The sequence below is a fragment of the Acomys russatus genome, chromosome 5, assembly GCF_903995435.1.
Source record: "Acomys russatus chromosome 5, mAcoRus1.1, whole genome shotgun sequence".
Lineage (NCBI taxonomy): Eukaryota > Metazoa > Chordata > Mammalia > Rodentia > Muridae > Acomys > Acomys russatus.
In genome coordinates this window covers 26,971,832-26,989,180 of record NC_067141.1, presented here as the reverse complement: position 1 = coordinate 26,989,180, position 17,349 = coordinate 26,971,832, and the positions used below count along the sequence as shown (strand labels likewise).

At 48.7% G+C, this 17,349-nt stretch overlaps 1 protein-coding gene across 4 annotated transcripts in view; it reads right to left on the bottom strand.

Annotated features, from left to right (window-relative positions):
- Positions 1–17,349, bottom strand: part of Pc (pyruvate carboxylase) — a 105,784-nt gene that overhangs the window by 11,214 nt on the left and 77,221 nt on the right. For 3 of the 4 annotated variants that reach the window (XM_051145824.1, XM_051145826.1, XM_051145827.1), the window contains 9 exons: positions 10,229–10,364; positions 9,920–10,104; positions 9,569–9,734; positions 9,317–9,462; positions 9,061–9,178; positions 8,708–8,859; positions 7,393–7,511; positions 3,348–3,510; positions 1,103–1,285 (listed from right to left, as the gene is read on the bottom strand). In XM_051145824.1, the coding sequence (XP_051001781.1) occupies positions 1,103–1,285; positions 3,348–3,510; positions 7,393–7,511; positions 8,708–8,859; positions 9,061–9,178; positions 9,317–9,462; positions 9,569–9,734; positions 9,920–10,104; positions 10,229–10,364 (1,368 nt within the window). Of the gene's footprint in view, positions 1–1,102; positions 1,286–3,347; positions 3,511–7,392; positions 7,512–8,707; positions 8,860–9,060; positions 9,179–9,316; positions 9,463–9,568; positions 9,735–9,919; positions 10,105–10,228; positions 10,365–17,106; positions 17,269–17,349 lie in introns of those variants that run through there. The other variant, XM_051145825.1, reaches the window with a different exon arrangement.

The following is a 17,349-nucleotide window of genomic DNA, read 5'->3' as shown; positions in this document are numbered from 1 at the left end:
TGGATGCTGGGGTCTTGAACCCACTGTGATGTAGGACAGATGGGTAAGGTGGTATGGCTCAGGGTACCTGGCACTAAGGGAAAAAATAAGCGTTACCAGGGCCCAACCACAAACCAGAGTGTGAGGCAGTGAATCCACGACATGGGGAGCTGATTTTACAGCAAGCCATGGACCCCAACAAAAAGCATCTAGGAAACCCCTGCCTCTCCCAAGATGGCTGTGGGAAGCAGGCTGCTCTGCCCTACCCCAAGGACAGGCTCAAAACCGCTCTTCCTCCTACAAGGTTTTCCAAACATTCTTTGACCCCACTGTAGTCACTGACAGAACCTGAGAACAGTGAGGAAAATAACTGCTCGCTGTAGGGACAGCACTAGGCACAATGGGCCCATGGGCTGTCAAGCTTTAACAACAATCAAGGCTGGAAGAGGTCACAAAGAATAAGAGGAGGTCAGCACCCAGCACTGCCCACATGGCCAGAGCACCCCATGGGGACCTCTGGAAGAGGAGAGAAGAGGTCTCAACAGGGCTGGGGGCTTAAGCGTATACCCAAGTACGCCCCATAGGATACGTGGACAGGTGCTGGCTTCAAAGGACAGACAGCATTTCTTGGCTGTGAATTCGTCTGTAGTTACAGAAACTAGTTACAAATGGAGGCCAACAAGGAAGTTAGCGGCACCCTGAGGCCCTTGCTGTCAGGCAGCCACTGTGGCCAGAGCCCTGCCCTTCATCATATGTTTCTTGGCTACTCTGAAGCACCTGCCACTCTAGATGCCAGGCCAGGCATCTAGGAGCTGGCAGAAGGTCTGACCTTTTTCATCAGGGCTAGAGCACTCACCCAGGGATCCACACTTAACACAGAGATCCAGCAGGGCCCTGGCACCAGCAGTCTGAGTGCAGCCAGGAGAGATTACTGTATCACTGAAGCTGAGAGCCACATCAGTAAAAGCAAAATAAAGATGAGGCAGCCACCACATCCACCCCTCGGGAACACATAACCAAATAGACCCACTGTGGTTAAAGGCAGGGAAAGGCACAGCCTCTCTCTCTCTCTCTCTCTCTCTCTCTCTCTCTCTCTCTCTCTCTCTCTCTCTCTCTCTCTCACCTTTACACCTCGGACACGGAACTCAGCCAGGGCTCTGCTCATCTTCGTGGCAGCTGTGGGGTGGTCTTTGCCGTGGGCAATGACTTTGACAAGCAGAGAGTCATAGTGGGGTGATATGACAGCCCCCTGGAAGGCAGAGGCATTGTCCAGCCGGATGCCCATGCCCTCGCCACTCCGGAAAACCTGTTGCCAGAAGGAAGTTCAAGTCAGCAGAGATAGAAACTGGGGGTAAACGGGCTCCCAGCATGGAACCGAGGACTGAGCTAAGGGTACCTAGAGAGCCCATCTCTGACGATCAAGTTTCTACTTCTGCCAACAGACCCAGGCTGTAGCTCTCCTGAGGAGAGGACAGAGGAGGGAGTGCCCTGCCAGGATCCTAGATCATGCACAGCCCAGTCAGCAGCCCAGGTAGGAAGGGGCAGAGCCCACTGACACTTCACCACCTGCCTAACCACCATCCCTCCTTGCAGGCCCGTTCTATGTCCATCATTATTCCAGGAGCAGTGTGCACTGCCCACTGCCAGCTGCTCAGTAGGACTGAAGCAGCTAAAGCAGAGGAGACCCTGTCCAGACAGGCTGGGACAGCACACAAGTACACAGGCCACAGGGCCACAAGCAAGGAAAGGAGACTGGCAGGCTGACCAAGGAAGTTTTGGTTTCTTTGGAGTTTTTGAGACACCAATCTGAACTTACAATGTAGCCTAAGCTGGCCTTGAACTCATTATGGCCCTCCTACCTCAACCTTCTGAGAGCTGAGTGCTGAAATTACAGGTGTGCACAACACACCCAGCTTGGTTTTTGTTTTGTTTTGGTTTTAGTTTTGGGGTTTTGTTGTTGTTGTTATTTTTTGTATTTGTTATTTGGTTGTTGTTGTTTAATGTGGATGGAAGGGGAGGCTTCAACATCTACTCATATTTCCTACCCCTGAAGGGGAGGGCGGGAGAAAGAGAGACGAGTAGGAAGAAGACATGGAGATGAAACACACACAATGACAGCAATGCACCCAGCTCATCCAGGAAATACGGGAGGCAAGTAGAAGGGGAAATAGCAGGCACAGATGGACAGCAAGTAGTTGGGTGTCTGAGGTAACTACACTTACACACACACACACACACACACACACACACACACGCGCGCGCGAATGCTCACGACAGGCATGGGGTAGGTGGGGGGCCTGATATTTACAGAGAAAGTGGAGGAGGCCATAGGGACTAGACTGGGGACACCCTCAGCATTACCCTTCTGCTGCTAAGGGCACAAGCTGTGTTCAATAAAGAAGAACTTCATGCAATATTTAAGGATGGACACTTAGCTCTGTGCAGGAACCACCAGCTAAAAATACCCTGTGGTGACCGGCTGGAAAGCCAGCCCCTGGCCATGGGAGTGGAGGTGGAAGGGGCAGGAGCCCCAGAGCCTCGGCTGCCCCTTCCCTGCCAAGGGCAGAAGAGCTAGGGCTACAGGCAGCACCAGCCCAAAGCTGCCCACCTAGGGACTCAGAAATAAATGCAGGTGGTCAGCTATGGTGGCCTTGGGCCCTCAAGGTCATAACCGACCTAGTGGTCCCACCCATGCCCCATCCATAAGCATACTACTCTTGGACTTTCAGTTCTCGTATCTGGTTCATGCTTATCCTTGCCATCCTGACCCTGGATACCAGTGCTGACCCCGAGTGCCCCCGATGTCTGTCCTGCATCCTCTGACATGCAGGGCGAGGGTGCAGGCTGGAGCCACAGACAGGGAACGGAGGGGACACTAGCAGCTTGAGCTCAAAGGCTCCAACCCTGACAGGGAAAATGGGCAGAACTGAGGTAAACTGCTTCTCAGTCCCTCAGTGCTACCTGCTTAGGAGCTCCTTTGTTTACTCCCAAGGGGACGTCTACTTCACTTGCCCTGCCACAGAAACCCCAATCCTCTGTTCCAAACAAGGTCCTACCTCGCCAGCCACCCCTCACCCCTAACACAAGGCAGGGTAGAGACCAGCCGCTCTGGCTTTGCCACAGTGAGGCCAAGGCATCATATCTGGGGGCCCACAAGTGCCCCCTAAGCTGGTCTGCCCCATTCCAGGGTGATCTGCTGGCTTTCTATGGAATGTTCTCCCTTACTCTAAGACATACTGGGCTCCCATGTGCTCTAAGCCAGCCGCACCTGAGCCCCTAGGTGATAGATAACCTGGGCACCATAGAGAGGCAGTGAAGACTCTCAGCCCAGGCTACAGCTAGTGTCACACTTTTGAAATGTCACCTACCTCAATGCGTCCAGTGTCAGGCTGGAAGCTGCGTGCTGGGTCCTCAGTGGTCACCCGACACTGAATGGCACAACCATTGATGCGGATGTTCTCCTGCCGCAGGCCCAGGTCAGGAAGGCTCCGGCCTTCAGACACATGGATCTGAGCATGGACCAGGTCCACACTGCAAATGAAGCCACCAGGGAAGGAGAAGAATGAGATGAGGCACTGAGGAGGGCTTCTGTGGTTCATACAGGCCAATGCTGCTATATCCTCCTCAGCCCAAGCGGCCTATGGTCCCTCTACCTGGTAGTCCCACAGCATGCCCTGCTTTCCCCAGGATGTCAAGAGAAAACACTGCCTTAAGAAGCTTCTAGAAGCTGGGTGTGGTGGCACACATGACTGTAATCCCAGCACTTGGGAGGCAGTGGTGGGTGGACTGCTGTGAGTTTGAGGCCAGCCTGGTCTACAAAGTGAGTCCAGGACAGTCAAGGCTATACAGAGAAACCCTGTCTCGAAAAACCAAAAAAGGAGGAGGAGGAGGAGGAAGGAGAGGAGGAAGAGGAGAAATAGAAGAGGCTTCTAGAAGACAAGCCCCTGATAACTCCTTCCAGCAGCCTGTCCTTTGTTTGCAACCCTAGGGGCTGCAAACCCCTGACTTCCTGTGGCAGGGACGCACAGGCAGAGGACATTCTTACAGGCACCCACTCTTGGAGCATGGGGGACACATTGTAGATGCAGGAAAGGGAAGGGTACAAAATAGGAACGACAAGGCCAGGTACGTCTGTATGTGTGTAATCTCAGCATTGATAGGTAGAGCTAGGAAGATTAGAAGTCCAAAGTCACCTTTGGCTACACAACAAGCTTAAGACCAGTGTGGCACTCATAAGACCCTATCTAAAAAACCAAACCAAAGCAAAACAGAACCAAAAGCCCAACAAACAGAACCAGGGAACTGTATTAGTTGGAGGCCTACAGCTAGGAGGGTAGACATGGTCAGGACATTATGTTCCCCAGGCACATGTAGAGCAGAAGGCTCTCCCTGTTTGCATGGTTGTGTAAACCTAGCCTGAGCGATGGCCACTCTTAAAGATGGTATCCAATCCAGGTAAGAAGCTGTAAACACAAGGCCCTCCAGGTTTAATGTATTGTCTCTAAGGCTTGTGGCTAGTACTCTACTGGCAGACTGCCCTTCGCACTCACTGTCACTGTGAAAGCACAGTGGTAATAAAGGTCACCATGTACCCTCTACAGGTCACTGACCCACTCACATGGTAGGTCCGCATGGTGGCACTCTCCATCGGAGATGCCACAGCTAGCCTAGTCTGCACATGGCTCAAGGCATGGAGACCCTGACACCTGAGCAAGCAAACCTTGGTAGAGCAGCACCAGGGCATTGACTGGGGCACATGGCTGGAGTGTCACTGTGACTCCAGCTCTGACCCACGGAAGACATGTACTGGGCAAAGGCATCATTAGTCTTGAGTGCAGCCAAGGAGAAAACTGGATCAGAAATGTTCCATGGAAAGGGAAACTGGTTCATTGCCAAGGATTAATACTTAAATGTCTTAAAATATATATACGGGGATAATGAAAGCTATTTTCACATTGATAATATGAGTAGATGTAAGTCTGTACCCAAAGCTTGTGGGAGAATACACTGGTACAAATCTTCTAGGAAGCTGTGGCTCACATGTGGACAGATGTTAACAGACACACCCTGAACCACAAAAGCCAGAGCAGTACACTGTCCAGCAGAAAGTATAATAGCTGAATTATTACAGGTGTATATGGTAAAACAGTCTACAGCCACTAAAAGTACTAATGAAGAATAAAGGTCTGGGGAATGCCTTCAGCAAATGCCAAGTTTTTTGTTGTCATTTTGTTTTGTTTTGAGACAGGGTCTCTGGCTGTGCTGAAAATCACTATGTAGATAAGGCTAGATATAGATCTGCTGCCTCTGTTGAGATTAAAGGTGTGAGCACACACACCTGGACAAATACCAAATATTAAAATAAATTAAAATAAATATTCTAAGGCTTTGAGATGGCTCAGCAGCTAGGAGCTGTTGAGGGCCTAGGTTTGATTTCCAACACCTGCATGGGAGCTCACAACCCTCTGTGACTCCAATTCTGGGGGAGCAGGTACCCTCTTCTGGCCTCTGTAGGCAAATGTTGGAGGTTGGTCTGATCTATTTTGATGATAATTACTGCTTACTGTCTCTGTGACCCACCAGTACCTTGCCTAGAACCTAACCTATTTGACCAATAAAAGGCCATCACATCTGGGCAGAGGGCAAATAGGATAGGTATGGCTAAGGTTCCTGGGCTTGGAGAGACAAGAGAGAATCTTGGGGAGACCGGAAGAGAAGGGAGAAGAAGGTCACACTATTATGGGTTAGGTGGAGGAGAAGCACAAAGTCCATGTGGATGGAGAATCTGGCCCAGATGAAGAACACTAGCAAGTATTTGGGATTGTGAATGGGAGGTAGCTTGACAGAAATTGTTAGAAGCAGACAGCATGGGATTGGGACAGGGATTCCATACCTGCCTCACTATGGGAAGTAGTTTAGGAGATTAATATCTGTCCTGCTCCAGGTTAACTAAGGCTATTTTAAAATATAACCAGTGTCTGTCTTGATTGATTGCTAGCAGGTTAGAAAATACTGCCATAGGGGCTGGAGAGCTGGCTCAGTGGTTAAGATCGCTATCTGTTCTTCCAGAGGTCCTTTGTTCAATTCCCAGCAACCACATGGTGGTTCACAACCATCTGTAATAGAATCTGAATCCTTCTTCTAGTGTGTATGAAGATAAAACACTCATATATGTAAAATAAATCTTTTAAAAAGTAAAGAAAATACTGCTGTAATAATAATTACAGGCCTAATAATAAACATTATTAGGCCATACTGGTAAATTAACCACAACAGGCAAACACAAAAATAAAATGTATAAGCTGGGCGTGGTGACACACACCTTTAATCCCAGCACCCAGGAGGCAGAAGCAGGCAGATCGCTGTGAGTTGGAGGCCAGCCTGGTCTACAAAGTGAGTCTAGGACAGCCAGGGCAACACAGAGAAACCCTGTCTGGAATAACCAAAAAACCAAAAAAACAAAAAACAAAAAACAAAAAACAAACAAACAAAAAATAATAATAATAATAATAATAATAATAAAATACAAAATACAATGTATTGATCTTTTTTTTTTTAATCTATCTGAGGGGCTGGAGAGATGACTCAGCAATTAAGAGCACTGGCTACTCTTCCAGAGGACCAGAGTTTAATTCCCAGCATGCATATAGCACTCATAACCATCTCTAATTCCAGTCCTGAGGAAATCTATGCCCTCTTCTGGTTTCCATGGGCACAGCACATACATGGCGCACAGACTCATTGAGGCAAATGTTCATACACAAAATAAAAATAAATCTCAAAAATGTGTTTTAGGTCTATCTAAAACATCTCAACAACATGAAACTATATAATAAACAAAGATGGGAACTACCCAAAGGCTATGTGTGGGCATTGAGACATCACAGAGCTGGAGGCAAACCTGGAGTCCACTGTGTGGATTTGGACAGTTCTCTTAACCTCTTGGTTCACTCATCTGAAAAATGAGGTGATGACTCCCTTCTTCACAAGGACATCATGAAGGCTCCATAGAGACCCTGGCAGCAGGCAGCACCAGGCATCCTCATTGTGTTAGGTAAGCTCTGAGTTGTTTTTATTTTTGTGTTCATTTTTTACAATAACCATGTAAAACCCTCATAAGAATATTTTTAGGGAGCTGGAGAGATGGCTCAGTGATTAAGAGGACCACTTCCAGGTCTTCCAGGATCAGAGTTGCACCCATGTGGCAGTTCACAACTGTCTGTAACTCCTGTGACTCCAGGGGATCTGACACCCTCACATTCAGGCAAAACACCGATGTACATAAAATAAAAATAAAATTAAAAAAATTTTTTGTGATGTTCCCAGGTGAAGTGAAAGCAAGTGATCTGAGCCGTGGCTGCTATCTCCCGCAGCCGTTCTTCCACCCTGCCCCAGCCTCAGCCCAGTGCTCACTCTGTGATCTCCTCAGTGACTGTGTGCTCCACCTGAAGGCGGGAATTGACCTCGATGAAGTAGTGCTTGCCATGCTTGTCTACCAGGAACTCCACCGTGCCCGCATTCTCATAGCCAACCTGCAGGGGTGGCCGGTAAACAGAGGTTCCCAGGGTCAGGGCTATGCCACCCAAGCCTGCCCACCACACAGGTTCTGGAACAGAACAGCTTGTGGCAATCCAGCCGCGACCTTCCATCAGCTCCCCTGAAGTGGCCAGCACCCAGGCATATACCTCCACCCCTATACGCTCCCGGAAGCTACTAAGACAAGGCTATGCCCAGCAAGTCTGGGTGAAGACATCCCCCAACTCCCCCTAGAATCTCACTGTTGTTTTCTCAGCAACAGTATCCTTGGTCCATGTCCCTCAGACCTGCAGTTCTGGGCCTCCCGGCCCACTTATCCACTACAGAAGGGTTTTCAGGGAGTTTCCTCCTATGTTACTCTACTGTCATCTCACTTTGGCCATCACCTCAAGCAGTGCCACTTGAGGACTAGCAGTGGTATATTAACTCGGATTGCAACCCTACTTTCATTCTACTTCTTGTCCTTCTGGAACAATACATATATTTCCTGGCGCCTGAGCTGGTAGGATTAAAGGCATTGGCCAAAAGAACAGAGCCAGGCCAAAGTGAGGTTGCTCCTGAGGCAACACCAGCTCCACCAGACCTCAACAGAGCCTCTGCTCACATTGCTGAGCCTTGTCTCAGAACCACTCTGTTTCCACTGTCTGCACTGGAGGCCATGGGGCTCAAACCTGGGACAGTGTGACCTTCCTGGGGCAGCCTCAGGGGGGCACGTTAAAGTGGTACCCTGCTGCCATGGCAGGTGTTCAGGCTAGTCTGGGGCAAAGCATTGCTTATAGACAGCTCCCACCTCCACACCCCAGGATCACTCCACCAGCTAAGCAGAGGCTGGCAGAGATAGCTCAATAAGGAAAGGGACTGTGCTGCAACAGAGGTTAGGAGGCAGTGAGGAAAAGATATCTCAACTCTGCCAGAATCTGAGAACGCTCTCTTTACAGTGACCAGGGTGAGCTGGTGCCCCAGAAAAGTTAGGCTGTATAGCAAGAGTAGAAGGGATGGGCAGGACACCTTCCCTCTGGTCCAAGCACCGCTGCTACCATTGAGCACTTCCTCCCTCTCTGCAGGGCCTCCCTCCTTCCCTCAGTAGGCTGTCCACAGGGAGCTCCCATATGCCCAAGCCATGAGACAATCTGGACAGAGGTACCAAGAAAGCTTGCAAAACTGGCTCCTATCCCCTGGAGCATGTACTCACCTGCTTGGCAAGTTTAACAGAGTCACTGGTGAGGCGTGAGCGAAGATGAGGGTCCAAGTGGGCAGCAGGGGCGATCTCTACCACCTTCTGGTGCCGCCGCTGGATGGAGCAGTCACGTTCATACAAGTGCAGGATATTCCCATATTGGTCCCCTGGGCACACAAGAAATGGGATTCAGCCTTTCCTAGATTCCAGTGCCTCCTCCTAATGTCCTCTGGCCCCTTGGGCACTGTGGCTACTCGGCCACCTGACTGCCACTCTGTTCCAGGCCCCCTTTCCAGAGAGCAATCCCCTAGAAAGGCTGTCCCAAAGGAGATCTAGGCCTCTCCTATTTCACACAATTCCCCACTCACCTAGGATTTGCACTTCAATGTGCCGTGGTTTCTCAATGAACTTCTCCACAAAGAGTGCCCCATTCCCAAAGGCTGCCAAGGCCTCAGAGTAAGCACGGGTGTAATTCTCTTCCAGTTCCTAGAAGGGCAAGCAAGGCTGGGTAGACATGGGACCAGCTCTGTGCCCTCTATTGCCACCTCTGCACACTTCCCAGAGCCCACAACAGAGGCTACATGCCTGGTATGCAGACCTTAGCATATGTGCTGTCCTGCTCACCTCATAGCTGTGCACAACCCTCATGCCACGGCCCCCACCTCCATAGGCAGCCTTAAAGATAATAGGGAAGCCATAGGTGTTGGAGAACTCGTGGGCCTCATGCAGGGAATTGATGGGGGAATCAGTGCCAGGGACCACTGGAACACCTGTTGGGAGAACATGGAGGTCTCTTTAACAGGCTACATCTTGTCAAGGAAATAAACTCTCACACTGGCCCCTCCCAGCTAGCCCCCGGGAGGAGTTCTGTGTCACCTGCAGCAATGGCAATGGCCCGGGCCTCCACCTTGTCTCCCATCTTGCGGACCACCTCTGGACTTGGCCCAATGAAGCGGACTCCAGCATCCTGGCAGGCCTGGGCGAAATCTGCTCGCTCTGAGAGGAACCCATAGCCAGGGTGCACAGCATCTACACCATTCTCCTGAAAAGGGCAGGACAAATGCCTGGATACCTTCCTCTTTCTCCTTCTCCGGTCTTGCTGGGGTCTACCCCCTACCTCCCAATACACGTATCCTGCTGGTGGGTATTGGGTGCAGGGCACAGCACCAGACCCTGCCCAGCCTCAGGAGACAGACTCTGGTATCTCCTAGGCCAAGCTGACTCTACCTTGGCCACCTTGATGATGTCTGGAATATGCAGGTAGGCTTGTACAGGCGCCAGGCCACGGCCAATAAGGTAGGCTTCGTCAGCTTTCTGCCGGTGCATCTGGCCTGTGTCCTGCTCTGAGTACACGGCCACTGTGCGGATGCCTAGCTCTGTGCAGGCACGAAACACTCGGATGGCAATCTCACCTAGGACAAACAGGGTGAGCAGTCAGTCTCCTGAGTCCTGAGAGAAACACCAAGGGGACAGGCAGGGCAGGGTGAGGAGGTCAGGCTAGGCTGGCCCCAGGCCCTGAATTATGGTAGTACTCACCTCTGTTGGCCACCATGACTTTCTTGATGGGCCTGTACTCCAGGCGCCGGACATTTGGGGAAGCAACAGGGGCAGTGGAGGAACGGCGGATACCCAGGAGCCTCAGGCCCCCTCGAACTGTTTGGAACTTCAGCATCTGAGGAGAGGGAATCAGAGCCCAGGTTAGAGCAGGCCAGGCATTGAATGCCCCATATCCAGAAAGAGAGAGGAAGCTTAACCCTCAGAAAACAGTACCATCTCCAGTTGATTTGTGGTGGAGCTGTGGAGAGCAAGCAAATCCAGGCCAGAGAAGCTTAGTTCAGCTCAATACCCTCATGTTTAGCACGGTGCTTACATTTCAGAGGCCACAGAGGGGCCCTATGTGGCATGGTGTGCATCTTGATGCTGGGTACTCAGGGCTGGCTACCCTCATTCTCCACCAACATCCAATATGGACATCTTTCATGTATTGATCATGTCCACCTGCTCTCTCAGGAGGTGGCCTTGGCTCTCAGTTAAAACAGCTTTTTTCAAAGAGAGGCCTGAACCTTCCTTCTACTGAGGCATATCAAGTAAAATACTGATCACAACCACAAAGGGCAAGTGAAGAGGCTGGTCACAGAGACAAACGCCTTGGGATTCCACTGACTCCTAGAGTGGTTAAGATGGTGGAATAGAGCTGACATAGGAGGAAAAGAGATGGAGAGAGGGGTACTTTTCTAAGCTGAGGGTAGGATGGGAATTGTATTTAAAAGGAGCAAAGTTTCAGGTCTGAAGTGTGAAAAGAACTTTGTAGATGATGGTGGAATGGTTGTGAATGGACTTAATGCTACTGAACTGTGCACTTTAAATGGTACATGTACTATACAGCAACTTAATTATTTTATTTTATTTTCAGGATAGGTTTCTCTCTGTATAGACCTAGCTGGCCTGGACTTGCTGTGTAGACAAGGCTGGCCTTGAACTCACAGTGATCCGCCTGCCTCTGCTTTCCTGAGTGCTGGGATTACAGGAGTACACCACCACACCTAGCAATTTAACTTTTAAAATCAGCTGAAGACAGTTTATATACCACAAACAGGTTGCATAGCTAAGCACTTATTTTACATATTAAAGACGCAGCAGGATATCGTGGTTCAAACCTCTAATCCCAGCTATTCAGGAAGCTGAGGCACAGGACTGTTGACTTTGAGGCTATGCTTGACTATATAGTAAGTTCCAGGGCAGTTTGACCACAGTATGATTCTACCACACTCCCACCCCCACCCCCAAAAATAGAAGAAGAAGAAGAAGAAGAAGGAGGAGGAGGAGGAGGAGGAGGAGGAGGAGGAGGAGGAGGAGGAGGAGGAGGAGGAAAGAAAGCTACAGAGGTGGGGAGATGGAGAGATGAGGGAGAGAGATCCAGGCCCAGGAAAGAAGGAAAAGACAAAGCAGGGCCCAAATCTGCATCTGGCCTCTCCAGTCACAGACGTTTATCTAACTGAATGATTTGGTTCTTAGTAAAAGGTAGAAATGGTTGACTCAGCCACTTTTTTTTTTAAACATAAAAGAAAGCTCAATAAATAAAACAAATATTGCAAAAACCCTGATGTCACAGGGACAGCCAGCAATACTGAGAGGGAGGGAGACTGAGAACAGAAAGAGAAGTCATAAGCAAGTAAGTCTTAAGAAAGAGACGAAGATGGGTGGGTAGCAGCAGGCCCATCCCACTCAGGAAGCACAGTTTGTGGCCCTGAGTCCACAAGAGCCTGGTCTCCTGTAAGACTCAGCCAGCAAAGAGGGAAAAGGACCTATACACAAGATCACCTCTGATCAAACAGTGATGACAAAGTGCCTCAAAGGTCATGTTTTGTCAATGTCCCGGGGAAAGATGGTTACTGCAGCTGGATATCAGAGATGATTCTCTGAGGAAGGGACACAGAAGCTGGAACCTGACCAGAGAGGAGGTGGCCACATTCAGATGGGTGACAATGGCAATCAGCCAAGGCCCTGAGGGAACAAGCTTGGGACAATGCAGCAAGCTAGACAGGCAGGAGGTAGAAGGCAAGGAGCCCTATGTGAGGTAAAGCTGAAGGTATGGGCAGATTTGCTGTTACTGCCTCCTTCAGGCCATGAGCAAGTTTAAAAGGCTTTGGGAAAGATCCCTACAGGGCAGAGATGGTTACAGAGCACCATCAGACTCTGACTAGGGTAGGGACCACTGGAGTCAGGGACAGTACCACAGACAACATTCACTAAGAAGTCCATTGAGTTGAGGAATAAAAGAAACCTGTTCGGTGGATGGGCCAACACAGCAAGACTGTAGGGAGAAAGGTAGTGTTAGGAGTAAAGCAAGCTCGTGGACAAAGGAAGAGCAAGGGAGGAAAACCTGGCAGCATTATGATGGATAATGTAATCCAGAGTGAGAATGTTGTAGAATGGAAAAGGCTCAGGCCTGAACTTTTGGGCTTGACTAGGAGGAGGACCCAACAAAGAAATAGCTACCCAAGAACAAGGAAGAAGGCCAGGAACACTGTGTCCTGAGCCAGAGTATGTGAGCTAGGAAAGTGGGGTCAGACATGATGTCTGAGAGGCAGAGTGAGACAGCCCTGAAGCTTGTGTCAGTCTCAAGTGTCATGCAACAGCCAGGGTTGGCAGGGGTATCTGACCCACCTACACAAAAGTGGGGGTCACCTTGCTGGACTCCAGGCTCCAATTTTTCTAAAATAGCTTATATCTATCTTGACCTTATCATATTTTCTGTGTCTTATCATGATAGTGCTAAGCCTTATAGCAGCTATGGCTTTTTTTTTTTTCCTTTTTTTTTTTTTTTTTAAGTTTCATGTAGCCCAGGCTGGCCTCAACCTCCATGTATGGTCAAAGATGACCTTGAATTCCTGATCCTCAAGCCCCCACTTCCCAAGCTGGGATTACAGGAATGCACTGGCACATTTGGCTGCAACCATGATTTTTGTTTGGTTTTGGTTTTGGATTTGTCGAGACAAGGTTCCTCTCTGTATCCCTTGTTCTGGCTATCCTAGAATTTGTTCTGTAGACCAAGCTGGTTTTGAACTCAGAGATCAGTCTGCCTCTGTCTCCCAAGTTCTGGAATTAAAGGTGTGTGCCACCACCACCTGGCACAACAATGATTTTTTAAAAAAATGTATGTCTCATAATAAAATTTAACTTAGAAATTGCATACAGTAAGAAATTAACAGGAATTAATAATCACATAGAACCATAACAAATGCTATGACATAGCTATGTATCGTTTGCGGATCTTAGCAGCTCAGCATATTTTCTTCTCTTTAGTAACTCAAGAACTTTCACCTTTTCACTTACAGAGAACAGATAGCTCTCCCCCCTGGCAAATCTCAGCTGCCAGCCCCATTACTCTTTGCTTTGGGGAAACTGAAGAAAAATGCTGGTTACCCAGACACAAGCAGTTCCACAGCAGTCAGTGATGACTGAGACACTACTAACCGACTAGCAGACAGCAAATACAGCGTGGAGACTCTGAACAAAAGGAGAAGTGGGAGGCTGCAAGATTCCATTACACACCCACAACAGCACACCACCTAAAACTTAAGACTTCCTTATTTCTGGAATTTTCCATTTATTAATTTTGGACCATAATTTGCCACGAGTAACTCAACTGAGCGAAGGGGAATTTATGGATCTGAATACTAACACTGTGTGGACAAACTGGGCCAACACTTCACTAAGAGATGAAGGTCTAGCATCAGCACCATGCTGACATTGTTGGTGCCACCTAAAATTATCCACCAAGATGGAAGCCACACTCCTACAGGGCCCTGCCTCAGATACACAACCCAGGTTTAACTGAAGCCTAATTCCCATTTTTTATCCAATGGGATAGCACACTTTTTTATTTAATCAAATATGTGAAATTAATATTTTAAAATTAATGTTTCAAATATATGAAAGATGCCAGGCATTGTGGACAAGCCCTTGATCCCAGCACTCAGGAGGCAGGGGCAGGCGGATCTCTGTAAGTTTGAAGCCAGCTTGGTCTACAGAGCAAGTTCCACGACAGCCAGAACTATGTGGGAAACTTTGTCTATATCAAGAAAAACAACACACTCCAAATATGTAGAAATTTAAATGAGTCATAGACTGGAGAATCAGTTCAGATGAAAGGAAGCTGAAAAGGCAGCTAAGTGCACATAGACACTGATTGGGCCTTGGACTTCTATTGCCAATATGGGTGCAAAGACACAAAGGGTCCACAGACAAAGTTTAAATAAAGTCTCTAAATTATACAGTAAGGTGCTGATCAATTCTGATCTTGCTGCTGGTCAATGGTTAGAAGCTGACAGCAATAAAATGCCCAACACATGAGGTTTTCCCTCCAAACAACTAGATACTGAAAATACAGCAAGGTGCTACCCTTGCCTGTGAAGTCACAACAGCTTCATAAAAAACATTTCTAGCTGGGCGTGGTGGCGCACGCCTTTAATCCCAGCACTGGGAAGGCAGAGGCAGGCGGATCTCTGTGAGTTCGAGGCCAGCCTGGTCTACAAAGTGAGTCCAGGACAGGCAAGGCTACACAGAGAGACCCTGTCTTGAAAAACAAAACAAAGCAACATTTCTAAATGAGAAGACACACAGGTCACACCCCAAGGTCCTGCCCAGTTACCCTGTTCAAATCTATTCAAAGCCTTTAAGCCAGGCCTACTAATACACTGAATGACCTCACCACTTCAGAGCCAAAAAGGGGGATCAAGAGTTCAAGGGCAGGGGCTGGGGAAATGGCTTAGAGGTTAAGAGCTGTTCTTTCAGAGAACCCAGGTTAAATGCTCAGCACCCACATGGAAGCTCACAACTCTAACTCCAGTTTCAGGAGATCCAACACCATCACACAGACATACATGCAGGCAAAACACAGATGCACATAAAATAAATAAATCTTAAAAAAAAAAAAAAAAAGAGCTCAAGGCTAGTCTGGGCTACAATGCAAAACACCATTTTTCTTCTTCCTCTTTCTTCTTATTGTTTGTTTGTTGGTTGGTTTTCATTTTTGTTCTGAGACAGGGTTTCTCTCTGTAGCCCTGGCTGTCTTAGACCAGGCTGGCCTTGAACTCACAGATTCACCTGCCTCTGCCTCCCAGAGTGCTGAGATTACAGATGTACGCCACCACACCCAGCTAGCAATTGTCTTATTAAATTTCTACAGACACATGGGTTTATAAAACCAAGACTGCCATGCAGTGCTTAAGTTTGCTCTAGGAAGGAGAGCCCCATTTTACCACCCTCAACACACTCTCCTGCTATTTAGTTTTCTTTGGCTGCAGACCCTTTTTTTTTTTTTTTTTCCTCCTCCTTCAGTATTAGTTTTCTTCAATTTTAATTTGTCAAACTTTTTCATTTTGGACAAGTCTGGCTTATCACTCACCCATCTTGACTGCCTGCTCCAAGATACATTGCAGAATGCCAACAAGTCAGACTGCTGTTGGCTTGAGACCAGGCTGGGGCACATTATTAAGTCAGCTGGTAAAAGTACTTGTAGCCAAATTTGACAACCTGAGTTTAATCCCAGGAACCCACATGGTGGGAGGAAAGAACTTTCACAATGTGGTACTCATGGCTATTCTTACCAAAAATAAATAAATGTAAAAGAAAAAATTTTAAATAACTTTAAATACAAGCTACACTTGTAATCTCAGTTCTTGAGAGGCTGAGGCAAGAAGGCAATCTCACACTCAAGGCTGAGCTACATAGAAGACCATTTCTTGATCATCGCTATCAACACTACCTCAAAAAAGGGAAGGAGGGGTACAGAAGAAAGGAAGACTTTTGCTGAGGAAGGTCAAGGATAGTTCCCAGGCTTCCTCCTGGTAGCAAGATTAGGTTGGTAGGTCCCCAAAAGCTGAGCATGACCTTTCATACTTGCTTTCCCACCTACTACCCAGCTGGGTCTTCCCATCTGTGGCAAGCAGGTTCTTGAACCATCAGGGAGGCTTCAGGCTGCTTCTTGGGAGCTCCTGCCTGTCTCTCACCTGGTAGGTTTGATCTTGCCACCATTTAAGCTCTTGACTCTCATCCTATGAGTAAAAAGGCCATTTTGCTGCCCTGCCCCTTCTTCGCTAATGACCTAGGCTCCCCATTCTCTTTTCCAGATAAAAAAGAGACTTCCTTAGATCTCTGTCAAAAGGCTGGTCACCTTGGGGGAGCAGGTAGTGAGTTCCTGGAAGGCTGACTCTCTCCTACCCCTAATGACAGAGAACTGAACTGTGTGTCTAGCCCTTACACACACACACACACACACACACACACTTGACGTGATTCCCCATAAATGATTTTGATGGCCCAGGACTCCTTGGCAAGCCCAATTCACAAAGAACCTGGGGCCAAGAACACTGTGGGGAAGAAGATACCCCTCTGAGCCCTTGTATCCTTACAGAGGGCAGCAAAAGCAGGCCTGAACTTGAAACCTGTGTGGCCAGCCACTGGAGAGAAGGCAGGACTGGAAGCAAACCCGGCAGATGTTTACAGGAAGAAAATGGTGAGGCCCTTTCAGATGGAGTCAGCAATGGGAGCAGCTCCCACCACTAGGAAGTGGGAGCCATGAGGCCTAGTGTTAGCCTGCACTTGGCCTGCCTGGGCTGGGCTTAGCTCTCCCTTTCCTAGCACCATAGTTTGGCAGCTATGAGGCCCAGTTTCCTCATCTGTAACTTCAGGTGCCACTTCCTTCCATCAGGCCCTTTCTCTGTGCAAAGCCTGCAACCTCTGTGATTTTCTGAGTAGGATATTAATATGAGCCACACCAAAACACAGACACACAGACACACACAAGCATGCACGCACAGCACAGCACAAAGTGTTTTCGAGCACACAGCATGCTTTCACCACAGGTAAAAAACTACCCCAGCAGGTGAGTCAGATTTGTAGAGCCATACCTGTTCTGGAACAATCACCCTGAACCAGCCAAGCACCTAGGCGTGCTGTACACAGAGGACGTGGTAGAGGACCCACAGGCAACAACTGCTCCACCCGAGGTCACTGGCCCCAGAACACAAAGTTCTCCAGCACCAGGCTGCTGGAGGCCTGGGCTGTAGCCAAGGCTGAAATCAGGGGAAGGGGCGCCGCCTCCTGAGGCCATCATGGGCCACTGGCTGCCAGGGAGGGCAGAGCCAGAGAGG